Source organism: Ursus maritimus, unplaced genomic scaffold, assembly GCF_017311325.1.
Source record: "Ursus maritimus isolate PB19 unplaced genomic scaffold, ASM1731132v1 scaffold_2, whole genome shotgun sequence".
NCBI classification, from domain to species: Eukaryota; Metazoa; Chordata; class Mammalia; order Carnivora; family Ursidae; genus Ursus; species Ursus maritimus.
The window spans coordinates 41,601,870-41,612,605 of record NW_024424452.1 but is presented as its reverse complement, the minus strand read 5'-3'; the positions used below and the strand labels follow the sequence as shown (position 1 = coordinate 41,612,605).

General features: G+C 62.2%; 1 protein-coding gene across 3 annotated transcripts; it reads left to right on the top strand.

The window, feature by feature from the left end:
- Positions 1–1,256: 1,256 nt before the first annotated feature.
- Positions 1,257–10,255, top strand: HDGF (heparin binding growth factor). Of its 3 annotated transcripts, none has more exons than XM_040635825.1 (6): positions 1,257–1,413; positions 7,169–7,245; positions 7,352–7,490; positions 8,122–8,307; positions 8,558–8,781; positions 8,964–10,255. In XM_040635825.1, exons 1-6 carry the CDS (start codon positions 1,327–1,329, stop codon positions 8,968–8,970), a joined length of 720 nt encoding a protein of 239 aa, XP_040491759.1. In that variant the 5' UTR covers positions 1,257–1,326; the 3' UTR covers positions 8,971–10,255. The 3 variants fall into 3 exon arrangements, with proteins under 3 accessions (XP_040491759.1, XP_040491760.1, XP_040491761.1); XM_040635826.1 differs by lacking the exon at positions 1,257–1,413 and adding an exon at positions 1,653–1,742; XM_040635827.1 differs by lacking the exon at positions 1,257–1,413 and adding an exon at positions 2,122–2,237.
- The last annotated feature ends 481 nt before the right edge of the window (positions 10,256–10,736 follow it).

The window sequence follows — 10,736 nt, the reverse complement described above, 5'->3', positions numbered from 1 at the left end:
CAGGAAACTTGTGGGAAGAAAAGCATGCATGCTGATTTCACCTATTCAAATCCAGAATATCCAGTCGCAGAATTTTAAGGATCTGGAAGTGCCATCAGAGATCCAAGTATTTTATTTCTAAGAGACCATAGGTGTCCGGATTTCAGCAAATTCAAGATCAACAATGACAACAAATCAAAGAAGTAACTACAGTTGCTCTGTTTGGCTTAACGGGAAGAGACCCGAGTTCATGTTTTAGTTCCACCACTTGTCAGCCTAGAAGCTTGGCTAAAACGCAGTCTCTGGAATCCAGCAAAAACACTCATTCTTTAACGCCCAGTTCCAAGTCACCACCTTTGTGAAGTCTTCCCAGATTCTGCCCCAGTCCCACGCTCCTATTCCCCACCCCCCACCCCCAGAGAGGTAGTGCCCGGCTCCCCAGGCTTCACGGTTTGGTTTATTGACGGTTTGGGATTTATTGACATTGCGCGGTGTCTTCCCCCGAGAACAGGGCTCATCTTTGCGGGCTTAGCGGGTGGCGGAGCCCAGATCGCTTTTGCCAGGAAGTAGCGCTCAGAACGTGGCCGCTTTGTGCCACAAGCCCTCGGACACCTCCCGGCTCCCAAACTCGAGTCTCTCCCCTCCGCCGAGGCCGCTCGGATCCCCGGGTGTCTGCACGTCGGTGCCCCGCACGCACGGGGACACGGAGGGAGCAGAGGGCAGGGACAGCCCGCGCCCACATGGGCACCCGCGGCCGTGTCGGGCCCCGCGTGCGAGCAACCCCCGGGCCAGGGGAGGGGCTCTAGGCCGCTCCGTCCAGCCGGGCGCCAGCTCCTCCCGGCGGGCTGGCGGGCGGGCGCCCCCCGACAGCAGCACACAAAGCCCGCTCGGCGAGCTCGGCGCTCGGCTCCTCATGCCTGTGCCGCCGCGCGCCGCCGGGCGGCCCCGGGTTGGGCGTCGGGCCGCGGCAGGCCCGGGGCGTCGAGCGCCGCGCGCATCGAACCGGCGCGGGAGGGGGAGGGGAGCAGGGGAGCAGGGGAGCAGGGGAGGAGGGGGAGGGGGCCGGCGGGGGAGGAGGAAGAGGCCTCGCGCCGAGGAGGGAGCAATTGAATTTCAAACACAAACAACCGCACGAGCGCGCAGCACCGCGCCGCCGCATCCGCGCCCGCCCCGTCCGAGCGGCGCGGGCGCACAGCCGTGGCCGCGCCGGAGCTGGGGCCGGGGGCCGCCATCGAGGCGGGGGCCGCGCGAGGGCCGGAGCGCAGCGGCGCCGCCACCGCCGCGCGCGCAAACTTGGGCTCACGCTCGCCGGCGCGGCGCGGAGCCCGGGGCGCCCGGAGCCCCGCCATGTCGCGCTCCAACCGGCAGAAGGAGTACAAGTGCGGGGACCTGGTGTTCGCCAAGATGAAGGGCTACCCGCACTGGCCGGCCCGGGTGAGCAGCGCGGCCCGCCGCCCCGGCCCCGGGCTGGGTTGCGTAACACCCGGGAGGACGCGGGCGCCCCGCGCGAAGGGGCGCGGGCGGGGGGCGGCCGAGTCCTCGACTCGCTGCGAGCGCCTCCGCGCCCCCCGCCGGTTACATAATGGTGGGGGCGGGGGGAGCCGGTGAGCGCGGTGTCCGCGCGGGGCCCCCCGAGCGCGGTGGCGTGGGGCGCGCGGCCTGGGGCCGTCGGGAACCCCTCCCGGGCGCCCGGGGACCCCCTTAGAGACCCCCGGTGTCGTCCCTAATCCCTGGCTCCGGTCAGACCCTTCTCGGACCGAAAGGTAGCAGAAGGGTCCCAGCCTGGGGAGGGATGTGTGGAGGCGGAGTTCGCTTCTGGAAAACTTTGGTTTGGGGCGGCCGTGAGAGGTCTGAAGTTGGGAGGGTCGAGGAATGTTTGGCGGCGGCGTAAGAGGGGATCTACCTGGCTCGGAAATTATCCGCCAGAACGCTTCGCTTCGCAGCCCCACAAAAATATTCCTCCATATGCTGGCAACTTAGATTGGGGGCTGAGGGCGGCAGGGCCCCGGGAGGCCGGGAAGTGCAGTCCAGGCTGCCTCTTCCTGAAGGTGGGGGGAGTCCGAACTGCTACTGCTCCCCCTCAGATAGGATCCTCCCGCCACAACGGCCCAGTCTGCCATGTGGTTGAGTTAGCCCGCCAATATGAGGGCCTGCCCACCCCCACCCCCACTCCAGCACCTGGCCAGGTGGGAGGGTGGGGCCCCAAAGCCCAACCTGGTGTGTTCATCAGATTTCCCCTAAGGACTGGGTCATCTCAAGTAAGGAGGCGGGGGGAGGTTGCTGGAGGAGGTCGGGGGTGTCACGGCGGGGTGGGGGGGCCGCAGTGCCTCTGGCAACTTACTTCAAAGTTGGTCTGGAGAGGCCTTTGGAATTGGGTGCGGGTGTGACTGTCCCCTAGAGGTAGGACTCAAGAGAATCGAATAGGAGGGCAGAGAGCAGAGGGTGGAGGGAGTTTTCCAGGCGAGGGGGCCAAGTGCAGAACTGCTCTCCACCTGAGTCTGTCTTCATCTGTGGCCGACCCTGCTCTGGGCCTGGGAAGTTGCCCCACGGCCCACTTTAGGCCCCTTTCTCACTCTACCCTCTCTCAAGGAGTGTGCTTATTAATCCTACATCCCTTGAGCTCCTTGTTCCCTGAAGCTTGTAGATGTCCAGCCTCTGAATGGGAATGCGGTACAGGGAGAAGTGAGGCTCTCCCAGCCTCCAGGGCCTAAGAGCCTGGGCCAGGTTGGGGTGTGTGTGTTGGAAGCAGCGTGAGGAAGCAGCCACACGGCCCGGTGTGTGCAGAGTGTATGCGGCGTGTGAACACTCGTGTACTTTACCCTGCACCTTTGATCCATCTGGCTTCTTGGCCCCAACGCTAAGGCCCTTGTTGGGCAGGGCAAGAACTAAGCCCAGGTCTCTACTGCTCCTGCCTCCTGGGGGTGGGACAAAGTCCGGAGGGTCGCCCAGGGAGGGGGTACAGCTGGAATGTGGATTGCAGGAACTCTTTCCAGATCAGGGAAGAGAGAAAAGGGAGGGGGAACACAAATGGGCCTCCATTGGCCCCCATGAGGTAGAGTTTCAGGGTAGGCAGCCCCTGGGACTGGGGATGCCCTTACGTCTTGTCTTCACCCTGGGCCTCCAGGACAGAAGGTGGGGACAGGGACGCGGTGTCTTCCTTTTGAGGCCTGGACCTTTTAGATAGAGTTAGGCTTGGGGAGGGGAGGTCAGACTGGATCGCAAGGAGGCACCACCCTTTGCCTCTGCTTTGGCTTTTGTGACATCTGGGGAATGGTACACCGAGGCTCTTATCTCCCAGGTGGACCCCCCTTGCATGCCAGAACAGGCAAATCTGAGCCTCCTCACCGTGCTTGGATGCCACCTCAGCCACTAGAGTAGCAGCCTCTGAAGGGGCCTGGCCCCTCCTGAGAGGGAGGGGGGCTCAGGGAGGGCCCCACCTCATCTAATAGAATCCTCAGCCGTGATGAGGCCCCTGCTTCTGGGCACGGTGGCTGGCTGTGGGTGAGGCTGAAACAGCCCGGTGCCTGGAGAGGCCCAGCCGGAGGGGCCACGTGGTCGGCAGGACCTGCCTGGAGTGTAGGGTGACTCCATCTTAACCTCCTTTCCCTCTTCTTCCTGCTTGACTTCTTGGGGGATCTCCAAGCCCTTAACAGCTAACCTCCAAGACTCAGGGATTTTTCCCTCCCAGGTTCCTTCCTCGTCTCTCTGCTTCCTGTTTCACAATCCCAGAAAACCTGAGCAGCCGGAGGGCCTCACCCAGCTTTACTCCCCCTGCCCCCCTCCCCTACGGCCAGGCACCACCTTCTCTTTTCTGCCTCTTGGGCTTGCCACACTTTCCTGGCCCCAACTGTCTCCTGCCCCAGATTTTCCGGTTCCTGGGTCAGGTCGCGCCTGGCCCTGGGTGTGGTGGTCAGAACCCTGGCTGGCAGTCCTTGTGGGCTTAGCCTTCCCTGCTGCCTTCCTCTGTGGGCCGGCGGCCCTGGGCTTGGCTTGGTCTGAGGCTGGGGAGAGGTGTTCAGTGCTCTCCCGCGTTGCTCACCTGGGAGCTCCAGTTCCCTCCTCAGACCTCAGAGGTGGCCGTGGGCTCAGGGAGGACGGCGATTCATGCGCTCGTGTCTGTGTGATGGAGCCAGGCAAATGCAGAGGGCTGGGCGTGGAATGGATGGGCCCCAGCCTGGGAGACTTGACCTTCTGGATTCCTGGAGTGGCTGAGAAACAGCAGAGCCCCCTCCTCTGTTGGCCAGTATGTGTGTGGGGTCCCTAGCACTCCTCTGGCCCCACCCTGACCCACTTAGCTTTGACTCACTTGTTCTGAGTCACAGCCTGGATATAAAGGCACCGCCTGGGAGACATATGTCTGTATTGGGGGTATAGGCCTCCCCTGAGACCTCATGTCCTCTATGTGGAGGAAGAGCCGCCCTTCACTTCAGAATGCAAGAACCGACATTTCCTTTGTAGCTTGAAGGATGGAAGGGATTTTTCCCCTTTTGAGGTGAGGGGTTGGGACTTAATTAAGTGAAAGGAGCACCCCTCTCCTGGCACCTCCCCCACAGGTACCTACAGTCAAGGGGAGGCTGGGGATGGGGTGACCCTTCAGGGTAGATGCCCATCTGCCCGGGCCCCGGCTTCCCTCTTTCCTCCAGACCCACCCTTTATTTGGCGAGAAGTCAGCAGGGCGGGTATATCTGGCGTGTCGTTCTATTTTTAATTCCCATCCATTCTTTTGTTTCTCCTCCGCCCCTGAGGCTGGGCAGCTGGTGGCCTCCTGGGTCCCCTGTCACACCGTTCAGCTGCCTCTGCTTTCCATGGTTTCCCATGGCCCTGTGGTTGGGAGCAGCCCTGCCATGGCTGTGCTCCTTGAGAGAACTTCCTAGCCCCTCTTTTCTGACCCTTCTCTCATCCCACCCCCTCTCCTGAGCCTCAGTTTCTTCCTTTCACCCCACAAGTATGTTAATGCCCTGGCTCAGGTGCTGGCGCAGGAATGCAGAGCTCGAGCTCGAGGTTCCCTGCTGTGCTCCCAGCCAGACCCTTAGCTCCCCAGCCCTGCCCCTTGTGTCTGGGCCTGAGATCCAGGGAGCGGAGGCCTGGGCCTTCTGCTATTGTTGTACCGAGCCTGTCTCCTGGGACCTCTAAGCCCTGGAGGCTCGAATTTTGTTTTTTGCTTGCCCCCCTCTGAGAGGAGGGTGGGGAGCTAGCTGGTCACAAGACTCAGGTGTCCTGGCCGAGGACTGACTCCTCCTCCCCCTGCACCCCAGGTCTGGCTTCCTGAGAAGGGCCTGGGCCCTCCAGCCCTAGCTGTGGTTTCAAGCTCAGCCTGGGACCCAGGTGCCAGACTCCAGACTCGGGGGTGGGGTGGGTTAGTGTCCCCTCCTCCCCAATCCGGAGAGAGGGCCTGGGGGGAGGGGTGGTCACATTCCTGGTTGCTGAGTGGCCCCGGGGGCGGGGTGGGTTGTCATGGCGATGGGGATCCTGTTTGTGGGGGGGGGAACCGCGTGCCTTTCCACCCCCTGCTATCACACCCCAACCTCTGGTCATGGGGAGGGCCCAGTTGGTACTGGGCCTTCCTGGGGGGAGGGGCCGGACTTCTGTCCCCAGAGGCCACAGGGCAAGGGGGGAGGGGCCCAGGAACCTGAAGACTCCACGCCTGGAGAAGATGCCCCTCCGATTCTTGCCCAGGGCTCCACCCCCTCCCCTGGGTGTGTCTCGGCGGGTTTCCCACCACCCAGCCTCCTCGTTCTCCCCAGCTCCCCAGGTCAGGCACTGCGTCCCAGTCTCTGTGTTAATCACTGCCTTGGCCTGGCGGCCTCTGTCCTATATGCGCCTGGGGCCCCAGTCAACATGGCCACCTGGCCTGTGTCCGGCGGGAAGCCAGGCTGCCGGGGCTGCTGCAAGTGTTGGGGTACTCCCGCCCCCCCCCCCCCCGCCAGCTCAGCTTGGCCTGGGCGTCCAGGGCCTGATCTGGGGAGGCTTCTGGGACCACTGCCCGTCTGTTTCCCTGACTGCAGACGTTGCACCTTCCCCACCACGGCACTCCTCGTGCCCCCAGGACGTGGGGGCCAGGGGGTCAAGTCAGGAGACCAACTCAGACCCTCACTAACTTCCCGTGTCATTTGGGGGCCTGTTTCCTCATCTGTAAAACGAGAGCATCTGACTACATTGAGAGGCTTTCAGAGTGTTCTGCAGAGGCCTTTGGCGCTGCTTCGGAGGGGGTGTCGGCTACGCGGCCCCTTGGCTTTACCCCTCCCCCTCCACCAGCGCAGTTGGCCCTTACCTGCCCCTTAGCTTCCTTCAGCACATCTTTCTTGTGAGCCTACTGTGTGCTAGACACCGAGCAGGTGGTACAGACAGACCCGCTCTCAGATCTCGGGGCTGGTGTAAGCCTGAGAGCCCACACAGGCAGCGCTCAGACGCTCACGCGGGTGACCGTAAGGCTGGCGCCCCGAAGGAGAGGTGTTGAGACTTCTGTGGGGGGCCAGCCGGGCTGGGGGCGGGAAGGCTCACCAGGACTGAATGAGTGTGGGAGACGAGAGACCAGTGTGGCCGGAGCAGGCCGGGGAAGGGCAGCATATGGCCGAGAGGAGAGCTAGCAGCTGTAGGCTGGATTGTGGGCCCGGTTGTGGCCATTTAATCCTTCCCCACCCTACGACTTAAGTACCGTGACGTTCTCCATTCTACAGATGGGGTAACTGAGGTAGAGGACAGTTGAGTAAGTTGCCCCAGGTCATCCAGGGACTGATGCAGCGTGGGGATTCAGACCTCGATGCTCAGGAGGAGGTGACTGGGTGGGCCCTCGAGGGAGTGGACACTGGAAGGGTTTGAGCAGAGGGACAAAGTGCTCAAGGCAGCACTTGGAAGGCCCCCTCGGCGGCCGTGGGGACGGTGGCTTGTAGGCAGGCTGTGGTCCAGCGAGCCTGAGGAGAGAAGTGACCCTGGTCGGGCTGGGGTGATGGGGCCTCAGAACAGCCGCCCTCTAGTGCGTGGAGGAGAGGGGTCGACTCCGGGTTTCCGCTGGGCTTCATGTCTGACTTTGAACAAAGTTCCGCTGTTAAAAAGGGTTTAAACACCCCCTTGGGGATCTCCTGGGGCCCTCTCGGTCTGGTTTTACACAAATGTGTCTTGGAGGCCGGCCTCAGCCCCAGATTCATGACCTCAGGACTCCACTCACTTGCTTCCCTCATCTTGCTCCCAGATTGACGAGATGCCTGAGGCCGCCGTGAAATCCACAGCCAACAAGTACCAAGTCTTTTTTTTCGGGACCCATGAGACGTGAGTGAGGGGCTGGAGGTGGGGCGGGCCAGAGGCCGTGCCGGCGACCCTTCCGCGCTGCTTAGGCGGCGAGGGCCCCAGAGCACAGTCTCCCATCTCTCCCCAGGGCATTCCTGGGCCCCAAAGACCTCTTCCCGTACGAGGAGTCCAAGGAGAAGTTTGGCAAGCCCAACAAGAGGAAAGGCTTCAGCGAGGGGCTCTGGGAGATCGAGAACAACCCCACTGTCAAGGCCTCAGGCTACCAGGTGAGCAGCCGTCCACCCCGGAGACCCCCTGGGAAGCAAGTGTGGCCACTGGCTCCGGAGCCCACAGGGCAGGGGATGCTTAGCTTTCGAAAATGGGGCCTAGAGACCAGGGCTTTCCGGGCAGGAGCTTCTGGGGTGGGGGTGGGGGGCCCTGCAGGAGGGCTGGGGTCACGGTGGGGGGTGGTGGTGTGGGAGGCAAGGACAGGACGGAGGCGGTAAGTGGGGACAGCCCTTTATGGGGCCTAGTGTGAGTGTAGGACTTGGCCTTAACTCTTTCCACAAAGGCTTCCAGGAGGAGGTGCTCGTGAGCCGGGCAGGATGAGGCGGGAGGGTGGGGGGCGGGGGTCGGCGGGGAAAGGGTCCCAGCTCCCTTCGGGAGAAGTTGACCCGAGGTTTTGCCTCCTGCTCCAGCCCTCCCCCCTCCTGCACAGAGCCCTGCCTGCCCGGCCAGTGGGTTTAGCCCGGGGCTAATCCGACAGAGGTGGGTCTCAAATCACTCGTGAGACTGGGCACCTGGGAGGGGGTGGGGGCGAGGTGGGAGAAGGAAGGAGTGAGTGGCCGCGGGCGGGTCTGGGGAGGGGCCCTGCAGGCCGCGCTGGTGCCACTTAGCCTCTGCTCTCTCTGCGCGCAGTCCACCCCGAAGAAGAGCGCTGTGGACGAGCCTGAGCCGGAGCCTGAAGCCACGGAGGGGGATGGTGACAAGAAGGGGAGCGCAGAGGGTAGCAGTGACGAGGAAGGGAAGCTGGTCATCGACGAGCCAGCCAAGGAGAAGAACGAGAAGGGGGCACTGAAGAGGAGAGCGGGAGACGTGCTGGAGGTAACTGACCACCACCTGGGGCCAGGGGCGAGCCCGGGGGGGGCAGCTGTTACTTCTTCAGGGACATCTTGATCTGGGGGAGACCAGCTCCTAGTCTGGGGTCCCTAGACCTTTCCACTGGCAGAGGGCTGGGGAAGGGGACTGTGGGTGTGCCCAGGAAGGAGCCTCTCTGAAAGGGGGGGCGCTGCGAGGTGGCTGGTGTCCTCCCTCTCCAGCCTCAGTCTGCCTCATCTGTGCCAATCCTATCTAGGACTCCCCTAAACGTCCCAAGGAGGCAGAAGACCCCGAAGGGGAGGAGAAGGAAGTAGCTCCCTTGGAGGGTGAGAGGCCCCTCCCCGTGGAGGTGGAGAAGAACAGCACCCCCTCTGAGCCCAGCTCTGGCCGGGGGCCTCCTCAGGAGGAGGAAGAGGAAGAAGAGGAGGAAGAGGCTGCCAAGGAAGATGCTGAGGCCCCAGGCATCAGAGATCATGAGAGGTGAGGGAGCCCCCTGCCCTGAGGCAGCTGGGCTGGGGGGGCCCAGCCACCTGTGGAGAGGAGGAGGAGGAGGGCCTGCAGCGGAGGCAGGGTGGGCTCTCCCAGGAGACTGGCACTGGCTGGGGTGTGGCCAGTGCAAGGCCACACCGATAACCCTTCTCCCCTCCAACCCTCCCCCGCAGCCTGTAGCCACCAATGTTTCAAGAGGAGCCCCTGCCCCGTTCCTGCTGCTGTCTGGGTGCTACTGGGGAAACTGGCCATGGCCTGCAAACTGGGAACCCCTCCCCCACTCCCCGTGCTCTCTTCCACTTATTCTTCCCACTCCAAGCCCATCCCCTGGCGATTGGCCTGGATGGGGCAGGCCACCTGGCCCTCACCTCCATGTCCCCAACACCCCTGTGATCTGAGTCAGGGCCCTGTCTTCTGCTTCATGGGCTAAGATGAGACCATCGTGTCCCTCCCTGCCTGGAGCTGTTTCTGAGGGTATCTGTTGGGGCCTGGACTGGCTGTTTTCACCTCCTGACACCTCCTCCCCGCTCCCACCACCCCCCCAGTGTTCTGGACCTCTGGGTTAGCTGGGATCAGAGGTAGGAGTGGAAAGGATGGAGAATAAACTGGGTCTGAGAGGGGCAGTCTTCAAATTGGGGAGGGGGGTGGGCAGGAGGATGGCATCTTCTTGGACTCCTGTCCCTTCCTCCCATACCTATTATCCCAGCTGCCTAGATTCAGGGAAAGTGGGACAGCCTGTGGGGGAGGGGCTCCCTTCCAGAAATCCTTGATGATTGACAACACCTTTTCTTCCTTTTGCTGACCCCAGGAGTTCTGGGAGTTGTAGTTGATCATCAAAAGATTGGGGCCTCCTGAGATCCGAAGGGTTGGCTTCACCCAGCTGGGGTGGGAGTGTTGAGTATCTGTCCCCCCTTGATCTCTGCCCTGGAGAGTCCCCTAGCTGCCGTGTCCTCTCTCCCCATCCACTCAAGGCCAGCCTACAGTCATATATGTCACCCAGACATAAAGGAAAAGACACATTTTTTAGGAAATGTTTTTAATAAAAGAAAATTACAAAAAAAATTTTAAAGACCCTATCCCTTTGTGTGCCCCCCTCTTCCTCCTTCCCCACTGTTGCCCCCATTTCTGAGGTGCACTGGGAGGCTCCCCTTCAATGTGGGGTTTGATGACTTTTCTTTTTGTAGCTGGGGCTTTGGTTGTTCCTTCTGGTGTCATTTCCCATTCACATCCCCCACCTGGTCTCCTCAGTGTCGTCACCAGACCCGAAACCCACTGAGAGGACAGGGAAAGAAGTGCCCTCGCCCAGCCTCTCGCGCGGTCTCTCTGCCTCTCTCCAGTCTCCTGTCTCCCCCTCGCCCCTCTCCCTTGGGCTCTGATGAAAAATTGCTGACTGTAGCTTTGGGAATTTAGCTCTGAGAACCGTAGACGATTTCAGTTCTAGGAAAATAAAACCCGTTGATTACTAGATTGGATCTTGAATGCTTCTTGGGGGGTGTTGTCGGTGAACTGGAGGGGTGGGCCGGGACCGCGAATGCAGTGCTCCCCTCTGGGACGGAGGTGGGCGGTGCCAGCCTGTCCAAGTCAGCGTAGACTGCACCCCTCGTGCCACTCCTGCCAGCCACTGGGGAGCACAGCTCACCCCACAGTCACCTGGGAGGCCTTAGAACGGAGGCTTGCACAAGAAGCGGGAGGCGAGCATTGCCCGCCCCAGCCCCCACCGGCCACGGGAGGGGAGGTGTGGGGGCTGGGTGTGGGAAGGATGCTGCTGCCACGGGTCAGAGCTAGGGGTGCCCGCCACCCGTAAGTGGTGGGGAAGGGCCGGGAGGCTGGTAGCGTGGGGTCCTCCCACGACCCCGGGTTGCGTGGAGGGGCCGGAGCAGGTCATCTCCCGTGCCTCCCAGAGCTGACATTTTGTGACAAGCTCGTCGACTACCCTTGGAAGGGCC